Source organism: Phyllostomus hastatus, unplaced genomic scaffold (genome assembly GCF_019186645.2).
Source record: "Phyllostomus hastatus isolate PE091 unplaced genomic scaffold, TTU_PhHast_1.1 phas_contig_86, whole genome shotgun sequence".
NCBI lineage: Eukaryota > Metazoa > Chordata > Mammalia > Chiroptera > Phyllostomidae > Phyllostomus > Phyllostomus hastatus.
This window is the reverse complement of record NW_025333977.1, coordinates 90,466,161-90,486,801: the sequence shown is the minus strand read 5'-3', so window position 1 is coordinate 90,486,801 and position 20,641 is coordinate 90,466,161. Positions and strand designations below refer to the sequence as shown.

The window sequence follows — 20,641 nt, the reverse complement described above, 5'->3', positions numbered from 1 at the left end:
TAGTGATACAGAAACTATTTAGCTACTAATTTTGAAATAATAATAAAAGACCAGCTTACATTTTCTTTAAGAGGCAATATAGTAGTTAACAGATTGCCTGGCCTCAAAATCTGGCTCCACCATATACTGACTGAGCCTTTCTATACTCAATTTCCTCACCTGTAAACTGTGGCTACTATGCATCTCATAGGGTTATTTTAAAGATACCGATAGTATCTACCTCACAGGAACATGTAAAGGACCTGAAGCACTGCCTTGCAACTAAATACAATATTACTTGTTGTTATTATTTATTGACTGACCTCTCTGTACCAGGCACTTTACATACATTAATTACCTCATGTAAGTCTCCCAATAACCTGTGAGATATGTATTATCAATTCCATTTTACTTTGAGGAATTTCAAACTAAAAAAGTTCATTAATTTATTCAATCCCTAAATTGGCAAGTGACAGATTTAACCTCAGGTCTAACTTTAACCACCCTCTGAGACATTGCCTCTCAACATAACCAAGTTTCTTAACTACATGGAGAGCAAGGTCACACGTACACCTGCCCCATCCCTCTGTCGTTTGATAAAAGCTTGACTTCTTTTATATACCAATATAAAATATACTTAGATTTTTAAAAATCAGTTATAGACCAAAAGAAGCACTAAACTGAGATCATGGATTCTCAACATAGGACATGCCCAGATGTCCCATTATAACTTAGGGTATGGTCACAGATGTCAAATCCAATTACTGAACTACAACCTTTATAGGCCTGAAATTGTGGTACTATTTAAGTACCTACTGCCTAATTCCTTATATCTCAGCACACGAGCAAATACCAGTAACGTGGAATGTGATTCAGGGAGTTTTAGAAGTGGCTGTTCCACCTGTCAGCTGGGATCCCAGCGTCTCCGGTCTAATGGCTGACATTTAGCGCAGGGCTTTGCCTTGGCCGAACAGGCATAGGAAGGACTGGTTCTCAAGCTAGCTAACTGCCCACAGATAGATGACCCAGGAAGCCGTAGAACACCCAAATCCCAAAGCTGCTCTCACTGGCAGAGAGAGTCAAGACAGCTGGGGCTTGGCCTCCTATTTTGAAGACCTCTTCCACCTGTCAAGCCAACTGATCAGGTCTCTCTGCCATCTGGTTCCCAAAGTGCCATTAACAGGGCCTGAAGAGGTTTCCGAGAGCCAACAAGGGCAACTCTCTGAGCTCAAGGCTCATTCAATCCCCACAAAACGCAAAGTTCGCCACTAGTTCAAATTCCACCCCGTCTAGAAGATACAGAAAATGTGACGTCAAGCTCTCTGGGGCGCCTAGGCAGCCTAGGTGGATCCCAGTGTTTCTGACACCTGGGCGCCAGGAACTGCTCTCGGTTGCTGACTGACCAGAGCGACTGTCACTCCCAGTCGGTCCCCGTGACCCGGCTGCCCCATACCCTTGGAAGGCCAGCCGAGGGGTAACCGCCGCCCGCCGGCCCCACAGACCCGGCAAGTGGAAGGGGACGAAGTCCTCGCAATCCCGCTCCGCCCGAGCTCCGTGGTTCCATCAACACCCAGCTCCCGCCCCCACGGTTCGGGCTTGGCTCCTGTCCTGGAATAGGTCTGCAGACACCAGGGCTAGAGTCCACAGCCGTAGCGGGAGGCGGGTGAGCTAAACTACCGGCCTGGGGGTAGAGCGACCCCAAGAAGGAAGAAACGAGGACTGGGAGGGGCCGGTCCGTACCTGTGGAGCCGGGACCCGCCGCTCCAAGTCACGTAACACGCAGTGCATTGTGGGATGAACCCAGCGTAAAACGGGGCTGGTGCCCAGGATCAAGCCCCGCCCCCATTCTCTGGGCTTGCCCAGACCAATCGGGTTCTGTGGGAAGGACTCCCTGACCTGTGCCCTCCCGGGGCGAGGTAAGCCCGCCCACTCCAGGAGCTGTTGGCAGTTTTTCACGCACCTGAGCCAAGAGACGGCCCACTCTGTGCTGTCAGACTGTGCTGCCCCTCGTGAATAAGACGAATCTTCTTCCTGCCGCCTGCGAGATGTAGCCAGCCGATTGATGTTTCTCTCTCACGTTTCTCCCTCTCTTTCTCTTTCTCCTGCCCTCCCCCTCTCTCTAAAACAAATAAATAAAATCTTTTAAAAAAGAAGCAAAGAGTCTCCTTGAATATTTGGTGTAGGTTTAAGGGTAGACTTCCTGAGACAATTAAATGAAAACTACCGGGGAACTATAAGCTGAACAACTACTAGAGCTTGAACAGAGTCAGGAAACGTTCAGTTTTTGACCAACCGGAATAGAGAAACCTTATTAAACACTTGGACCATTTTGTAGCGAGATCTCAGAAAGACCACGCTTGAGAGATGTTATTTTAAAAATAAAAGGCCGAAGCGAGAGACAACAAGTATTTATTTGAGGTTTAATAAAAAAGAATCGGAAAGCACTGATTCATGCAGAAACCCAAATAGTGTTACAATTAGAAGGCAAAGGGGTATTTATGAGAAAGGAGAGCCATCACGGGTACATCAATAAGAAGACGACATTGCTATTGGTGCCAATAAGCTAAAGTAGTTAATTTTTCAGTCTTGTCGTAATATCTGCTTTCTTGTTATCTTTGCAAACAGTTCCTTGGAACACAATGTTGCCTTCTGCGCAGGCCAGAGGTTGTTTTGCCCCGTTTCAACAGCATTCCAAAGGTTTGAGGCATAAGATGTGCAAGGCAGTTTCTTTAGATGACAGCTCTGACTCCATTTTAAAGTGATTCCAAGTATATTACTTTCTACTTAAATGTATTTGGGGTGACGTTGCTCAATAAGATTTTATAGGTTTCAGGCGTACAAGTCTATAATACATCATCTGTATGTATTGGATCGTGTGCCCACCATCCAGAGTGTAATCTTCCATAACCATATATTTGACCCTCTTTACCCCCACCCTCCTTTCTCCCAGTAACCACCCTACTGTTGTCTGTGTCTGTGAGTATTTGTTTGTATTTCTTGTTTGTTCATTTGTTGCTTCCAGTTTTATATCCCACATATGAGTCAAATCATATGGTTCTTAACTTTTTCTGCCTGACTTATTTTGCTTAGCATCATATTCTCAAAATCAGTCCATGTTGTTGCACATGGCAGTATTTCATCTTTTCTTACGGCTGAGTAGTATTGCATTGTATATGTGCACCACATCTTCTTTATCCAATCATCTAACAAAGGATGCTTCAGTTGTTTCCTTGTCTTGGCCACCGTGAATAATGCTGTGATGAACACAAGGGTGCATATATCTTTGCAAATAAATGTTTTCAGATTTTTCAGGTTACAGAGATAAGGCAAAAGTAGCCTACAAGTGAAGGCTATTCTAGCCCCACCCAAACAAAGCTGAAAAAGCTTGTCCGCAAGTAAATTGACTGCTTGCTTGAATGAAACTTAATATTTAAAGAAAGACAACAAAATCCAGGTACTAAACTATGTAATGCCCACAATGTCCAGTATTTAATTAAAAATTACTATACAGGGTAGGGCAAAAGTAGGTTTACAGTTATGAGTACATGAATTCACAGAGTTTATTCTTGTACTTTTATTTATTAATGATTGTATTATTTTCCCTATGAACAACTGTAAATCTGCTTTTGCCTCACCTTGTATATGTGAAGAAGCAGGAAAATGTAAACCATAAACAGGAGAAAAATCAGTCAATAAGAACAGACTCAGAAATGACACAGATGATGAAATTAGGAGATAAGGACTTTAAAACAGCAATTATATATATAGTCAAGATTTAAAGGAAAACATAAGTATAATGAAAGAAATGGAAAACATAAAAAGAACTAAATAAAGCTTCTAGATATGACCCTAGATTGTGTTAACTTCTAGATTAGCATTTAAGGAAGTTGTGGGAAGGAAATTCAAGGAAAGAAGTAACTGAAACTCTCCCAAAAGATTGTCAGCCTTGTACCCTGTTAAAATTATAGATAATGTTCAGGCTATGGGAGGGAATTTGGGGATCATTAATTATTTGAATTTATGATACCTGGAAAGGAGTTTTGTCCCAGGTGTCAAAGCTTAAGTTGTCTTTCAAAGGCTCTCCAGGTACTCCCTGGGCTGGGGACCCTATAGATCGAGCCATGGAGGCCGCCCTAACATGGGTTGGGTGGTTCCCACCTTCCAGCAGGCTCTTTCCTCCCTTCTTTCCATGTAGCCCCTTCCTCTCTGTGCACTAGATGATCTGCCACCTGCAGGTGGAATACTGATCCAGGAGAATGATCGCAATATTGATGAGAGCTGTTTAACTGGGTAATTGAATCATGTCAAGAAGTCCATGGAAAGAGATCCCATGTTGCTCTCAGGTATGGCCTGTGGTCACCCGGTTTCCACTCTGCCTCCCCCAAGTCATCCAGGCCACAGAGACCTGATCTAGATCCTGCTTTCTCTTCTGGCCCTGTCCCATTTCCTTCCAGATTCAACTGGGACCATAGCATATTAGTGAGTCGAATACAAGGACATCAGGTAACTTTAAAGAGGTTATGGATGAAGCAAGTGCTTATAGGGGCCTTGGAGGGGCTCTGCTGGTTGAGGGTGAGTTGTGGGGGAAGGAGCCTCAACCCAAAGCAGTTAGACACATTTTTCTCCTTATCCTTCTATTTTCTTGGTCTATTTTAAATAGGTCTAACACTTGCCCTTTTCCTACTGTCTGTTGAGTATATTGTTATTCATGGGGAGCAAGGAAGCCAGATTGGTTTTTTTTTCTAAGTTTGTGTTTCATGCCAACACATGGCTAGGTGTAAAAAACACCACTCCTTCTATTTTCTCTTTTTTCGTACAGAGACCCATGTCATGGAAGGTTCTGGCTGGGTGGTAGTAACTGCTGTGGGTGTCAGCCCCCAAACTGGAATGATCTTTACCCTCTTGGCACCAGTGAAGGAAAAGAGAAGGAGAAAGTCCTGTGCCGACCTACATTCTCACCAAGCATACCTTCTCCCACCCTGTCACCGAAGCTGGGCTTGTGTAATTAGACTATTTAACTTTTTTTCTGATTTGAAAAGTGAAAAAAGTTACCTCATTGTTTAGTTTGCAGTTTTTATAGTATTAGTGAGGATGATAATTGTTTTGTATGTTTCTTGGCCAAATGTTTTTCATCGTTTGTAAATTGCTCATTCATCTGTCTCTTTGGCTGAACAATGCATGAGTGCTATCAGTTTGGTGAAACGCTGTACTTAAAAGAAGCTTCTTCAAATATTACAAACTCTATTAACCAAGGATAAAATGTTTCAGACTTAACAAGGATTCTCATTTCCCAGACTACTGTTTTGAATGTTAGCCTGTTTGGATCCAAAATCCAACAATCTCTTTAATGTCCTCCCTTAAAAAAATAGACTTGCACTCCATACTTGCCAGACAGTCATTTTATCATAATCTTCCAGGAGGCGATTCAGAGCATGCAGTGTGGCACTTAGTTAAAGTCACGAAATGATTCCCTGGCAGACAGAGATCTCAAATCCATCCATTACATCTTATGCTTCAATTATGTGCCCCACGCTTTCCTTCTCCAATTCACTCCCAACCAGTCTCATTTACTGGAATAAAAAGCCAGTTAGTATTCACAGGTTTTATCCAAACACATAAATATGTAAGTCATGAAAGAATAAAGTGATCACCCATAAGCTAGATATTATTTCTTGTTCCTGTTTACAAATGATGTTTTAATTACTGTATACTTTTTGGCTAAAGAAAAAAATAACTTAGAAATAAATTTCCTTTCAGCCAAAATTTAGTGAGAAATATGTTTTAGTACAGTGGTGCTTACACAGAGAGAGAAACCTCAATGTGACATTGCTGCTAGGGTTTAAGAAAAAACAAGGCAAGCTGCAAGGAAAAGACTTTAAACTTTTATTATAGGAGAGGATTTAGGTGGGGGAAGTTCTCCAAATCCAAAATACAGTTTCCCTAGCTGCTATAAATATACCCATCATTTCTTTGCCACCCCAGATGGCAGTGACCTTGTAGGATACATGGAGTGAAGAGAAAAGCCTATTTCAGAAATGAGGAGTTGGCTGTGTGGAGAGAGGAAGAATCAAAGACAGCGAAGCCACTGAGATTGGAGACAGGGATACACAGGCAGGACAAGAGGAAATGTCCTGTCCATGCCAGAAATCACAGTGGTCTATTGGGAAAAATATGTTGGAGAGGTCAAGTTTCTCCATAGGCTAGACAAATAGCCACAAGAGACAGAAGGCCTTGGCTTCTCCCACTTGGTGGGAAGCCAGCCTGCTTAAGCCTGGAGGCTAGCTGTGAGTTAATGGCAAACTCTGGGCTGGAGGTACAGGAGCAGAGGCCAGGCGCCACATTTTCAGATGCAGTGACCGACCCAACAAGGCAACCACATTAGAGACTAAATTATAAGCTATTTTGCTTGGCACACCCAACTCAACCTTTCAGTTTAAGCTTTTGACTGAGATTCCTGCAAGCATTAATCTATCAAATTACATGATCCATTCCCACTTAGCCACAGCTGACTGGACCATCTGCCCAAAGGAGCTGGCCAGCAACCAGTTGGACTCTCTGAATTTGACCTAAAAAACACAAAGAATGAGTTGGTCAGAGGCTGCGTGCGTGGAGCTGCAAATTCATGTGCCATGAAGTGCCTGCACGGCAAATGGAATTAATCATCGGAACACGGCCTAGTGTTCAAAGTGTCACAGCCCTGGGTCATCTCATGAGAAGTTTGAATCAGGCTGAGGCAGCAGCTAGAGAATGCATCTTCCTGGGGAAGCTCAGAAAGTGAACAGTTTCTGAGCACCTACAAAGAGACCATGGGATGTTTATAGGATTATATCATTTAATTCTCACAACCCTATTTTGAGGGATAAAAAGAATCTGAAGATCCAAGAGATTAACTAAACTGCTTATAAAATCTCCAAACTAAGAAGGGACACAATTGGTAATCAAAGTCAGGCCACTTTTCTTTTGGGCACCTTGTCTCCCAGGGACTAAAATACTAGAAGCCACCAATTGTGGCCCCTATCCATCTTGAGCAGTATGAAGGTTAATGTTGTGGGTTAACCTGGCTAGGCCACAGTGTTTACTAGCTGGTCAAACATTATTTTGGATGTTTCTGGATGACATTAACATTAAAATCTGTGAGCTTGGAGAAAAGAAGTTCATCCTCCATGACGTGGGTGGACCTCATCTAATCAGTAGAAGGTCTAAATAGAACAAAAACTGACCTCTGAGCAAAAAGGAATTCTTCCAGCAGGTGGCCCTCAGACTTAAAGTGAACTGCAGCATTGGCTCTTCCCTGGGTCTCTAGCCTGCTGGCCCACACGTCAGACTTTGGACTTGCCAGCCTCTATAATCCTATGAGCCAATTACTTAAAATCTCTCTATCTCTATCTCTATCTCTATCTCTATCTCTATCTCTATCTCTATCTCTATCTCTCTCCACACACACACACACACACACACACATACACACACACATCTGCATATACATCCTATCAGTTCTGTACCTGTACAACCCTGAGTAATACAGGCAGTGATGGATAACTACTACTAGATTCTCTTTTTAGCCTAGATGAGTTAGGACCATTACTTCTAACATCTTGGCCTCATAGAAAAGAGCATTCAAAACCACAAAATAAGACATGTTCGGACTGTGAACCAAAGCATCACAGGTTCAATTCCCAGTCAGGGCACATGCCTGGGTTGCAGGCCATAGCCCCCAGCAACCGCACATTAATGTTTCTCTCTCTTTTTCTCCCTCCCTTCCCTCTCTAAAAATAAATAAATAAAATCTTTAAAAAAATTTTTTTAAAAAGACATGTTACAAAACTCCTTTCACTTGTGTATTAAGTCTTATCAGATTCCATTTTACATAGTGACTTTCCTGACCTTGTCTTCAGATTCCAGCTTAGCTCAGTGTTTAAATCCTAGGAATATATAAATTCACCAGGATATTACTTGTCATACTTTAACACTAGCAATAATAAGTACTGATTCTGAACCTATATTCTTCTGTACAATTGCAAATCTCCATAACCTCTATCCAAAGACAAATGTCACTGATACCTGCAAGTGCCAGAGAGGAGAGGTTAATTCGAAAACTTTTATTGGCTGTAATTTGCTTGAAGTTGGTGAACAGAATCACAAATCAACCTAAAGGTGTGCTCCAGTACTCTTCATTAGGGTAGAAAATGGTTGAAAAGATGTGGGGAGGGCAGGCCAAAGTTGAAACCTCAGATTATTCAATTACATGTATTCTATTTCGAAACATTTTCTCATTTTTGGCAAACAATAACTGTTTTGAGGGAAAAGTGAAGATTGTATTTATTAAAATTGTATTGTGAGCCTTGTGGCAAATGACAATGATATAATTTAGACTACAAATGCCCATGGTTTAATAAAATAAAATTAGTAATAATAACAAATTTTGAAATATGTTTTGAAATAACAAGGCATACTTATAAATAATCCATGGGTTAAAGGAAAAATTACAACAGAAAGTATCGCCATTAAAATTGTGCAATGAAAATGCTACATATGAAAGCTTGAGGGATGCTGTCAAATAGAACCAGAAACATAACCGTCTCCTCATGACTGCTTATCTTAGAAAACATGACAGGTGGCAAATTAATGAGTAAAGAATTTAATTCAAGAAGTTAGAAAAAGCATAGTAGAATGAACTAAAAACAGAAGAAAGCTATGAAAATAAAAGTAGAAATTATGAGAATAAAAATGAATGATTAGCAAAATCAAAACATTCTTTGAAAGGTTAGTAAAAAAGACAAACTTCTTGCAGTCCTGATCAAAGGGGAAAACAGAGCAAGAAAGAGTACAAATGAATAATATCATTGATGAAAAGGATAATGTAACTATACACCCAGTAGAGATTTCAAAATGTATTGAAGAATAATACAAATTAGTTATCATGTGAATCATTTCACAAACATAGCTGAAATGGAAAACTTTTTAAAAAGATTTATTTATTTATTTTTAGAGAGGGAAGAGAGGGAGAAAGAGAAAGAGACATCAATGTGTGGTTGCTGGGGGCTATGGCCTGCAACCCATTCATGTGCCCTGGCTGGGAATCGAACCTGTGATGCTTTGGTTTGCAGCCCGCGCTCAATCCACTGAGCTATGCCAGCCAGGGCTCAAAATGGAAAACTTTTGAGGAAAATTAGCAAAATTGTCTAACAAGGAATAGAACGCCAATAACTAATGAAGAAATTGAATCAAGGATCAAAAATTAACACCAAAAGCATCAAATCTGGATTTTTAAAAAACTTTTTATTTTGATATAATCTTAGATTTACAGAGAAGTTGCAAAAAAGTACCAAATACCTGTATAAACTTCATCCAATTTCCCCTAATGTTAATTTACATCACTACAGTACAATAATCAAAACACAGAAGTTAACATTGGTGCAATAAGCAGAACACTACAGACTTAATGAATTTTACTAGTTTTTCCACAAATGGTTTTCTGTTTTGGGATTGGACCCAGGATCCCACATCACATTTAGTTATTACATCTGCCTAGCCTCTTCCATCTATGGCATTTCCTCATTCTTTTCTTGTTTTCCATGGCCTTGATACTTTTGAAACGTACTGTTATTTTGTAAAACGTCCCTCAATTAGGGTGTGATTGGCATTTTCTTGGTTAGGTTGAGCTTACGCATTTTATATTTGCAATCTAAAATTTGCAATATATATATGCAATAATATTCCAGAAGTCATGTTGTGTACTTCCATGCATTGAGGGGTATGAGATGTCAATATGTCTTATTCTTGGTGACTTATTGCTTATTTCTGCTGGGACAACCCTGACCCTTAAAGCCTGCTTGATGGCTACAGGATGTGGCACTCATCACTTTCCTTTGTTCTGGGAAGAAGGGAACCTTATGGTTACAGGAATGCCCAAATCCAGGCTCTGTCAGGACCGGAATTCCTCCTTGTCCTAACCTTCCTATCACATGTGAAGTCCATAACCACACTCCAGTTTCTTCTTAGGATCAGGCCCATGACTGTGATGCACTCCTGAACTTCAGCATCCCCACTGCTCATGAAGACATCTTTCCCTTCACTTGAGCCTGGAGCCTGGCTCTGTCAGAAGCCCACACAGACTTTGATTTTTGAAAGGCACCTTCTTGCTCATTGCCTTTTTTCCAGGCATAAGTTAACTGTAAAAAGTGTCCCATCCTTCTTCTCAATTTTCTTTCTGAAGGAGCCTGCTCATTCTGTGTCAGGAATTTGTGGAGTCTTGCCTACAAGAACCTCTGCCCTGACGTGGGCAAGCTGGATCTTCCTTCTGGCTTGGGAGGTCCTCAGTTCTGCCTGCCCTCCCCCTTGCTCACTGTACTAGAGCTCTCAGAGTCCTCTCTCTCTTTCACTGGGGTTAAGTACTTGTCCTGGCTCTTTATTGGAGCTAGCATCTCAGAGACCATGTTCCCACTGCCCCAAGGAGCTCCCTCTTGCCTCCATATAGACACCCCACACTTTGGAAGCTACCATGTTCCCACTGAGCACACTTTGGACATGGGCCAGTGGTACCTAAGAAGTATCTGAGCAAGGGGCAAACCTATGACTGGTTTTGTGGCTTTATTTCTAATTTGATCTTCAAACTGCTAACAAGCTGCTCTGTAAGGCATGGCAACCAACATTCCTTGTGCTGGGGGGTGTTTCTGGGTCATTGCATAGATATCCATTTTACTCTGAGGTGTTCTCAGTTTACTGGCTTTAGGAACATCTCTTAATTGTAACTGAGGAGCTTAGCCTTGATTATTTCCCTGGACTTTTCGACTCCTGGAGGAATTGCTCAGTTCATTTCCCACAGCCTTGTCCTCACATGGAAACTCAGCACAGAGGAGCTACCTTCCTAGTCAGGCTTGGGGGAGCAATGCCTGGGATTGTGAGGACAGAAGAGGACAACCAACAGGGGTTCTATGGAAATGAACTCCATGGGACAATAATCAGTGGGACTGGAACTGAGTCAGACTGAGTCATAGTTAAAGTAATATACATTGAGGGTCAGATGACAGGGAAGGGTCCAGTGACAGAAACTGAGATCAAACTGATGAAGAAGATTTAGGATATGAGTGTGCTCCAAGGACAGGAAAGAAAAGGCAAATTAATGGTAAATTAATGAGCAAAGGTCATTAAGATTGTCCATTAAGAATGGGGGATCCAACAGAATAAAGTGATTTGGTGGTGGGGAAGTGGCCAATGATGAGGTAAAAGGAAGGAAAGAAAGAGGGTGGTTAGGATTGGTGACGAAAGGAGCTATGATGACAGAGAGAGGTCTGTATTGAATGGGAGAAAAAAGAAAGTTGGGGGAGGTAGGTCTAGCTATAGAGAAGATGCTGGTGACCAAGATGAAAAAGCTGGAGATGTAGGTTAAAAAAGTATAAGTGGAAAATAAAATGAACCCTGCAGCAAGGAGGTTTTTGAGGCAGAGGAAATAAGGACATTGGTAGGAGTGGAAAAAGGTAAGTGAGGGTAGAGGAGCAATGGTAGAGCGGTGTCAGTGAGAAGGTGGGACAGGTGAAGGGAGTGAATGGAGAGTGAAGTTAGGGTGCAGGGAGAGAAGAGAGACAGCGAGTGTGAAGAGGCCAGAGCTGAGATGGGTGCAATGCCCAGATGCTCACATAGGCCAGTGTTCCAGAGGACTCACACACAGGGGACACACACTGTTTCTCCAGAGGGTGTGGTGAGAACCTGGGTTCCAGAGTAGACAGGGCACATCAGAGGAACAGTGGAGGCGAGGGGGACCAGAGGGAGTATCCCTTCTCACTCAGTGTCACATTCAAGCAGAGATTGTGACATGGCTGTCCTCCTCAGAATGATCAGCAGGGCAATGTGAATGAATTAGCACCACACACATTCACGCAAAAAGAAATTTTCAAAAAAATTAAATAAAAAAGTAAGTTACAAAAGGATATTAAGGGTATGATATCTTTTATGTAAAGCTGATAATCTGCAAAGCAATACTATTGTTTCAGTTGTGTGTACAAGTAGTAAATGCATAGACTAACATAAAAATGATAAACACAAAATTCAGGATAATGGTGACTCAGGGGTGGAAGAACGGAGGGGAATGAAGTCAGGTGGGTGCTTTCAACTGTATAAGGTCTTAAGCTGAGGAATGGACAGAGTAATGCTCTTTGTATTATTTTCATGCTTTTAAAATATATGAAATAAATTACTTTTTAAAGAAGAAATTGGGATGGATATTGGAATAGCTGGCACGGGTGACAGCGAGATCAGCAGCTCTCTTGGACATATCCCCAAGTTGCCTTTTGTGTCCTATCAGTAGGACAATACAGGGTGTCAGGTGGCTCCAGCACCAGGCCTTGTTGGGGCTACCCCATGCCTAGGACTCCCCAGCATGCATCCAAGCAGCCGAGCAGTGGCAAGATGCTCAGGAATGAGTACCAGCCAAGCAACATCAGACAGACACACAAGTGAGGCTGGATCAAGCACTTGGGCACACCAGCCAGTGTCCAGGTAATCTTTCATCACATGCTCAAGAGCTGCAAAACATTGAGCCATTGAGCATGACGTTGCTAACAGGAGCCCCCACCACCATCATTTAAGCATTTCCCTGGCTGCAGCTGTTTTTGTGGGGAATTTGGATAACTCAAACATGAGTGCTCCTCCAATTGTGGGGTTGGCCCAGAGGCAGAAGTCTGGGGTTGGACTGGAAGCAGGAGTAGGAAGTCAGACCTTGCCTAGTACCATTTTTATGCTTTTGAATTAGGAAGGATTTCCAACATACAGCACAATCCATGGAATAGTACAGTGAACCTCGAGTACTTACCCATTTCTGACCACTAATTACCCACAACCAGTCCTGCCACTTCCTGTGTTTTTCTGAAGCAAATCTCAGTCATCCAGTTATTTGTTCTGTAAATATTTAAGAATGCATCTTTCCAAGAAAAGGGGGCTAAAAATATAATCACAAAACTTTTCACACCTAGAAAAAGCCAATAATTTCTTAATATTGTTAAGTGTCTAAATTTTCAAAAAAAAAAAATAAAAGAAGAAATTTGGAGGCATGTAGTTTATTGTATTGTTCTATTTTTCCAGATTTTGAAGTTTTTTCAAATTAATAAAGTTGCATATTTTAATAACTCTACATGCATAACTTCCCCTCTTTTGTCCCATTATTACATTATTCAAATGAATTGAAGTGAAGATAGCATAAAGCAGTGATAGTATTTCAAAATTAGTGAACCACAGCCCACTCTGCTGAGAATCTGAGTCCTGATAGGTTTGGTCTGGTCTGGAGTATTAAATGGATTTAATTATTTATGAGCCAAGTGTCATAAGGTCCACGATCCTTAAAAGAATTAACCACATTTCAAAGGGCATTGAAAACCATATAAATGTAATAAAGTTGCATAGTCTAATCATCAGCATGTTATCTAAAAGTCTGTGGAGGAAGTGCTCTATTTAACATTCCAGAAACTAGCCCAGACTTTTGCATCAGACTTTGTACAATGTCATTTAATGCTCATGAAGAAACAAAGATTTTATGTACATGTACACACACACACACACTCCAGCATAACATGTATTTCATAAGGATACATGCATATTTAACAACATATATCAAAAACATCAGTGGATGACTTATCTAAGAGAGTAAAGATGAATAGGTAGAAATAAAATAAAATGATATAAAACCAGAAAGGGGACTAACATGGACTAATAACGAGAATTTACAATAATCAAGGAGTAAGAGTAACCCAACTCTAAACACTTGATATTAAACAATGACAACAACAAAAACCTGGTCCCTTGTCTTTGAGGTTCTTTTAAATTAGAGGGAAAAAAGGATTTTGTAATATAAATGTGATGACTTGTAAGGTGCTAGGAACTTCTGGAATCCTGGCAAAAGATACAGTGTGATAATTTCTCAACTCATGAGTTTATTTGTCTTAATGCATTAGTAATTTGATTACTAAACAATTTTCTTCCCAAAAGGGGAAAAAGAATATTATAACATGTTCATTGGAAGTATCATTTTTTTATGCATTCAGCTCTTTTGAACTATTGCATTTGGCTACAAATAGAAAACCAAGCATGCTGTTTGCAGAGAAGCCTGAGTAGACAGGAGCCCTCTTTCATGTTAGAATGAAAAAAAAAATTTAAAGCAAAAATCCAAGTGATGCTACATGTGACACATAAGGACACAGGCTGCAAAAACATCTGTTCCTAGTTACATTACTGAAAGCAAAATATATATATACCAAAATTATTCACAGTTAAAATGATGTGACATCAACTTCTTACAAAAGAACTCAAAGATTTCTTATAAAATACAGTTGTTTAGAAAAGACAGAACAGGCTTAATCCATTAATGGTTTACTTATTACTCCTGTCACAGTCTGGTGCCTCGGGCATTTCTTCAGCAGCTCCTTTCCAGAGAGGACTCAGGGATCTTGGTTCCTTCCTCCACAATGCAGAGCATCTGAGGAAAGAGGGAGCTGGAGAGTCATAGAGGATGTTTTAAAAGCCAAACTGAAGGTGGCTTACCTGGCTTCCCAACATTTTGCTGGGTAGAAGCCAGCCATGGAGCCCACAAGGTTAACAGCAATGAGGCTTGGAAATGCAGTCTTTCCCAGTGCTCAAGAAGAGCAAACAAAATGAGGAACAGACCAAACAATTGGCATCAGGAAAATGATTAAAGAAATAAAAAATTGCTACCTTTTGGCCCTCTGCCAGAAGATGGCCACCAAATAAGTGGAAGCTGAGTCTACTTGCTCTTGACCCCCAACTTGGATACTTGGTTGATCTTCCAACAAATAAACTGAACATTCAATGAAATCTTAGCTAATATGGAGTTTGGAATCCAAGGAGTACAGAGAACACTTCACAATGGGTGCATAAAAGACATGGGGGGGGGGGTTTGTGCCTCCCAGTCAGCCAGCCAGGGGACAGATCCCACCAAGAATGAGCCCAAAATAATCAAAGCCCAACGACAAGAGAGCCCACATAAATCCTAGAACATCCAGATCAAGATATCGAAGAGACTGCACCACTGAGTCCCACAAAAGCCCTACCACAGAAGTTCCCCACACGAAGACAGGGAGTTAAAGTAGACCAATTTAATATGCAAAAATAAAAAGTCACCTCAAATGGGGAGACAAAGAAGTAAGCCTTAATCAAAAGGAAAGGATGAATCCCCAGAAAAAAAAGAGCTAAATGAAATTGAGACAAGCAATCTATCAGACATAGAATTCAAGATAAGTGTTATAAGGATGCTCAAGTGAGAACTACAGAGAACTTTATGGGAGCTACAAGGAACTTCAGGGGAACTACAGCTGCATGAAAAAGGACATATAAACTATGAATAAGAACCAGAAAGAAATGAAGAAAACAATATCTGAAGTGAAAAATACACTAGAAGGAATTAAAAGCAGGTTAGATGAAGCAGAGCATCAAATCAGTAAGCTATAAGACAATGTAGAAAGAAATACCCAGGCAGAGCAACAAAATGAAAAATGACTAAAAAAAAAAACACACAAGGATTGTTTAAGGGAGTTTCAGGACAACATGGAACATAACAACATTCACATCATAGCAATATCAGAAGGAGAAGAAAAGGAGCGAGGGCTAGAAAACCTGTTTGTAAAAATACTGACAGAAAATTTCCTTAACTTGTTGAGGGGAAAAGTCATGCAATTTCAGGAAGCACAGAAAGTTCCAATCAAGATGAACCAAAAGAGGTCTACTCTAAGATACATCATAATTAAAATGGCAAAACTTAAATACAAAGAGAGAATCTTAAAGGCAGCAAGGGAGAAACAGCTAGTGACATATAAGAGAGTCCCAATAAGATTATGAGCTGACTTCTCAACAGAAACACTACAAACTAGAAGGGATTGGTACAAAATATTCCAGGTAATGAAAAACAAGGACCTACAATCAAGACTACTCTATCCAGCAAGACTCTCATTTAAAATGGAAGGTGAAATAAAGAGCTTTCCAGACAAAAGAAGGCTAAAAGAGTACATCTCCACCAAGCCAGCACTGAAAGACATGCTAAATGGACTGCTATAAAAAGGAGGTGTGGGGGAAGGAACACAGGTACAGAAAAAATGGCAAGGAATAAGTACCTATCAATAATAACTTTAAACATAACTGGATTAAATGTTCCTATGAAAAGACATAGGGTAGCTGAAATAAGAAAACACAACCCACATATATGCTGACTATAAGAGACCAACCTCAGAACAAAGGATTTACACAGGTTGAAAGTGAACAGATGGAATAAAAAATTCCAAGCAAACAACATAAAAAGAAAGCTGGGGTAGCAGGACTTATATAAGACAAAATAGACTTCTAAACAAAGGCTATAAAAACAGACAAAGAAACTCACTACATAATACTTAAGTGTGGGGTAGCTTTGCCCACAGAGCCCCCTGTCTGCCATGGATGAGAATAAGTCTACCAAGGCATGATCTTCTTGCGGGGGGAAGGTGGCCATTCTCTCAAAGGAGAAAGACCAAGAGCCTTTCCCTCATGAGCTTTTATTGGGTTCATTTTGTACAGGAATACAGATAAAGCTCATTAATCATTGTCAGGCAGTAAGGATCAAACAATAGATACAAAGAACTACAAGGGCTTATTCTGAGTCAGGGTGTGTTAGCTAAGGGCTACAGAACTTTGGGAAACAAACTCATTTCCTGCTTGGACCCTTATCATTTGATTGAGAGCATTCTTAGCAAAGCAGTTTTCACAGGATTTTATATATTCTTTCTTAGGCCTGATCACCTGGAAAACCCACCCTTTCCAGCACAGGGCTGCATCGCCCTCTGTCATTGTTTCAGGCTTCAATCAGGCAGGGGAAGTAAGGCAGCCAAGAGATTAGGAGACTTCTTGCAGACAGAATAAGGACTCAAGCTATGTCAAAGCCAAGGGGCGAGGGCCCATCACCCCCTTTTGCTATAGCCCCCCAAGCCCTTCCCTGGGATCCCCATGATCGTGATTGTCTTAGGTCATTCCTCCCTTGAAGAATCTTACCCATCATTGGCTAACCCATCACACATTGGGGGCCAGGCAGGTTGAAGTAAAAGGGGCAGAGGCAGTGCCCCTGCCAGGGAGATAAGCTTTGTCTCCTTAGTGGCTTATGGTCTGAGGGTTGCTCACTCAGCCTTAGCCATGGGGGGCAGTTACAGCTTCTGAAGCCAGGCAGAGAGGTCCCCAATACTTAAGGGAGTAGTCCAACAGGAGGATATAACCCTTGTAAACATGTATGCTCCAACATAGGAGCACCTAAATGTATAAAGAAAATCTTGGAGAACTTCAAGAAAGATATTGACAACAACACAATCATAGGGAATTTTAACATCACACTGTCAACAATGAATAGATCTTCCAAACAAATAATCAACAGGGATGTTGTGGCACTGAATTATACTCTAGATCAAATAGACTTAATTGATACATGCAAACCCTTCACATCGAAGAAGCAGAATATACATACACTTTTTTCAAATGCACACGGAACATTCTCAAAGATAGGCCACATGATAGGACACAAAGAAAGCCTCAACACATTCAAGAAAATTGAAATTATATCAGGATGTGCTCAGATCACAATGGATTGAAACTAGAAACCAAGCTCAAGGAAGAAAATTCTCCTGTGGGGAATCAGGCCCACATTCAAATACATGGTGACTGAATAACATGTTATTAATTAATGAATGGGTCAATAATGAGATCAAGGAAGAAAGCAAAAAATATCAAGAAACAAAAGAAAATGAACACACAACAACCCAAAACCTATGGGACACAGCAAAGGCAGTACTAAAAGGGATGTTCATAGCAATACAGGCCTACCTAAAGAAGATAGAAAAACCTCAAATAAACAACCTAACCTTACATCTGCAAGAACTAGAGGGACAATAACAAACAAGGCCCAGAGCAAGTAGAAGGAAGGAAATAATCAAGATCAGAGCAGAATTAAATGACATAGAGACTAAAAGAACAATCAAAGTATATAAATCCAGAAGCTGGTTCTTTGAAAAGATAAACAGAATCAACAAGCCTTTAACCAGACTCATCAATAAAAAAGGGAGAGGACCCAAATAAATAAAATCAGAAATAAAAGAGGAGACATTACAACTGATACCACAGAAATACAAAGGATTGTAAAAAATTACTATGAACAACTATATACTAAGAAATTGGACAACCTGGGCAAAATGGACAAATTTCTAGAAACATACAATCTTCCAAAATTGAGTCAAGAAAAAGCAGAAAGCCTGAATAGACCAATAACAACTAGTGAAACTGAAACAGTAATAAAAAAACTCCCAGCACACAAAAGCCCTGGACAGGATGGCATCACAGGTGAATTTAACCAAACATTTAAGGAAGAACTAACCCCTATTCTTGTCAGACTATTCTAAAGAATTCAAGAAGAGGTAAGACTCTGAAACTCTTTTTACAAGGTCTGTATCATCCTAATTACAAAACCAGGTAGAGACACAACAAAAAAAGAAAACTATAGGCCAATAACTACAGGAGACTATTCTGCATGGCATGGGCCCAGTTCCCACTCAGAAAGGCGAATGGAAAGTGAGGTCCGGTACACAGGACCCACGCCCACAGATAGGTTCTCCTGTGGGGAATCAGGCCCACATTGTACCTAGGCTGCTTTGAGACTTGTTTTTGCTAAAACTGTCTCACCGTGAATTGAGGCAGAAAACATTTACTGCAGATATTTGAAGTAACTTCCTAAAATCTATGCTAAACCTTCCAAGGACGAGTGTAACCAGTTCAAACACTTTTCCCTTTGCATTTACAAATTCATTCTTCTTTGATGTAGTTAGCAACATTCTCTCCTTTGTTTTCTGTAAAAGGTAACCACCCAAAGAGAACCTGTGCATAGTAAATGAAGACCATCCTCAACGTATTGTGCCCAGAAAAACAATAAAAGCTTGTCAAGGTGAGGGTCAGCATGCTCTGCTCTTGAGAGAGTAGCCATGCCGTCCCTTTTCCTCCACAGGACTTGGTTGTCCACGTGAATTTGTCTTGTCTCATCCACAATGCTGCAAACACTGCTGGCCGGTGTCCACATCAAAGAACTCTGATGAACATTGATGTTAAAATCCTCAACAAAATATTGGTAATCCAGATTCAGCAATACTTTAAAAAGATCATACACTATGATCAAGTGGGATTCATCTGAGGGATGCAAGTATGGTACAATATTCATAAAGCAATAAACCTAACACACCACATAAACAAAATGAAGGACAAAAATCACATGATCATATCAATAGATGCAGAAAAAGTATTTGATAAAATCCAGCACCCATTTATGATAAAAACACTCAGCAAAGTGGGAATAGAGGGAGCATATCTCAACATAATAAAGACCATATATGAGAAACCTACAACCATATTACACTCAAAGGGCAAAAGATAAGAGCTTTCCCCTTAAGCTCAAGAATAAGACAAGGGTGTCCACTTTCACCTCTCTTATTCAACATAGGACTGGAAGTTCTAACCACAATGACTAGACAAGAAAAAGTAATAAAAAGTATACAAATGGGAAAGGAGGAAGTAAAACTTTCATTACTTGCCGATGACATGATAGTGTACATAGAAAAGCTTATAGTCTCCACCTAAAAAACTACTCAATTTAATTTGGCAAAATAGCAGGATACAAAGTTAACATTCAGAAATTGAAGGCATTTTTATACACCAACAATGAAATATCAGAAAGAGAAACTAAGAAAAAAAAGTCCATTTACTATAGCAACAAGAAAAGTAAAGTACCTAGGAATAAATTTAACCAAGGAGGTAAATGACCTGTACTCAGAAAACTATAGAACACTGAATAAAGAAATTAAGGAAGATACAAATAAATAGAAGCATACACTGTGTTCATGGACTGGAAGAATTAATTAACATCATTAAAATGTCCATACTACCCAAAGCAATTTATACACTAAATGCAATTCCTATTAAAATACCAATGACATATTTCATATATCTAGAACAAATATTTCAAAAATGTATATAGAACCAAAAAGATCTTGAATAGCCCTAGCAATCTTGAGAAAAAAGAACAAAGTAGGAGGGATCATAATACCTGACATCAAATTATACTACAAGGCCACTGTAATCAAAACAGTCTACTATTGGCATAAGAACAGACACATAGATCAATGGAACAGAACAGAGAGCCCAGAAATAAACCCAAGTCTCTATATTCAATTAATATTTGACAAAGGGGACATGAGCATACAATGGAATAAAAATAGCCTCTTCAATAAATGATGTTGTAAGAACTGGACTGGTACATGCAAAAAAGTGAAGCTAGGCCACCAACTTACACCATATATCAGAATAACTTCAAAATGGATAAAAGACTTAAATATAAATTGTGACACCATAAATGTTTTAGAGGAAAACATGGGCAGAAAATTTTCAGATATCCCACATAGCAATATTTTTTGCTGATATAATTCCTAGGACATGGGAAATAAAGTAGAAAATAAACAAATGGGACTCCATCAAATTAAAAAGCTTCTGAATGGCTAAAGAAACCATCATCAAAATGAAAAGGAAATTCATGGTATGGGAGAATATATTTGCCAATGATACATCAGACAATGGTTTGATCTCCAAAATATATAAGGAACTCATATGA

The 20,641-nt window shown here is 40.1% G+C and overlaps 1 protein-coding gene across 2 annotated transcripts in view; it reads right to left on the bottom strand.

Moving 5' to 3' along the window:
* SEC22A (SEC22 homolog A, vesicle trafficking protein) overlaps positions 1-1,817 on the bottom strand; it is a 72,452-nt gene extending 70,635 nt beyond the window's left edge. Inside the window, exon 1 of one of the 2 annotated variants that reach the window (XM_045851841.1) lies at positions 1,720-1,817. Coding sequence is in view for 1 of the 2 variants with exons in the window: in XM_045851840.1 (XP_045707796.1) it covers positions 1,482-1,543 (62 nt within the window). In the remaining variant the exon portion in view is untranslated. Of the gene's footprint in view, positions 1-1,481; positions 1,648-1,719 lie in introns of those variants that run through there. The other variant, XM_045851840.1, reaches the window with a different exon arrangement.
* Between the last annotated feature and the right edge of the window lie 18,824 nt (positions 1,818-20,641).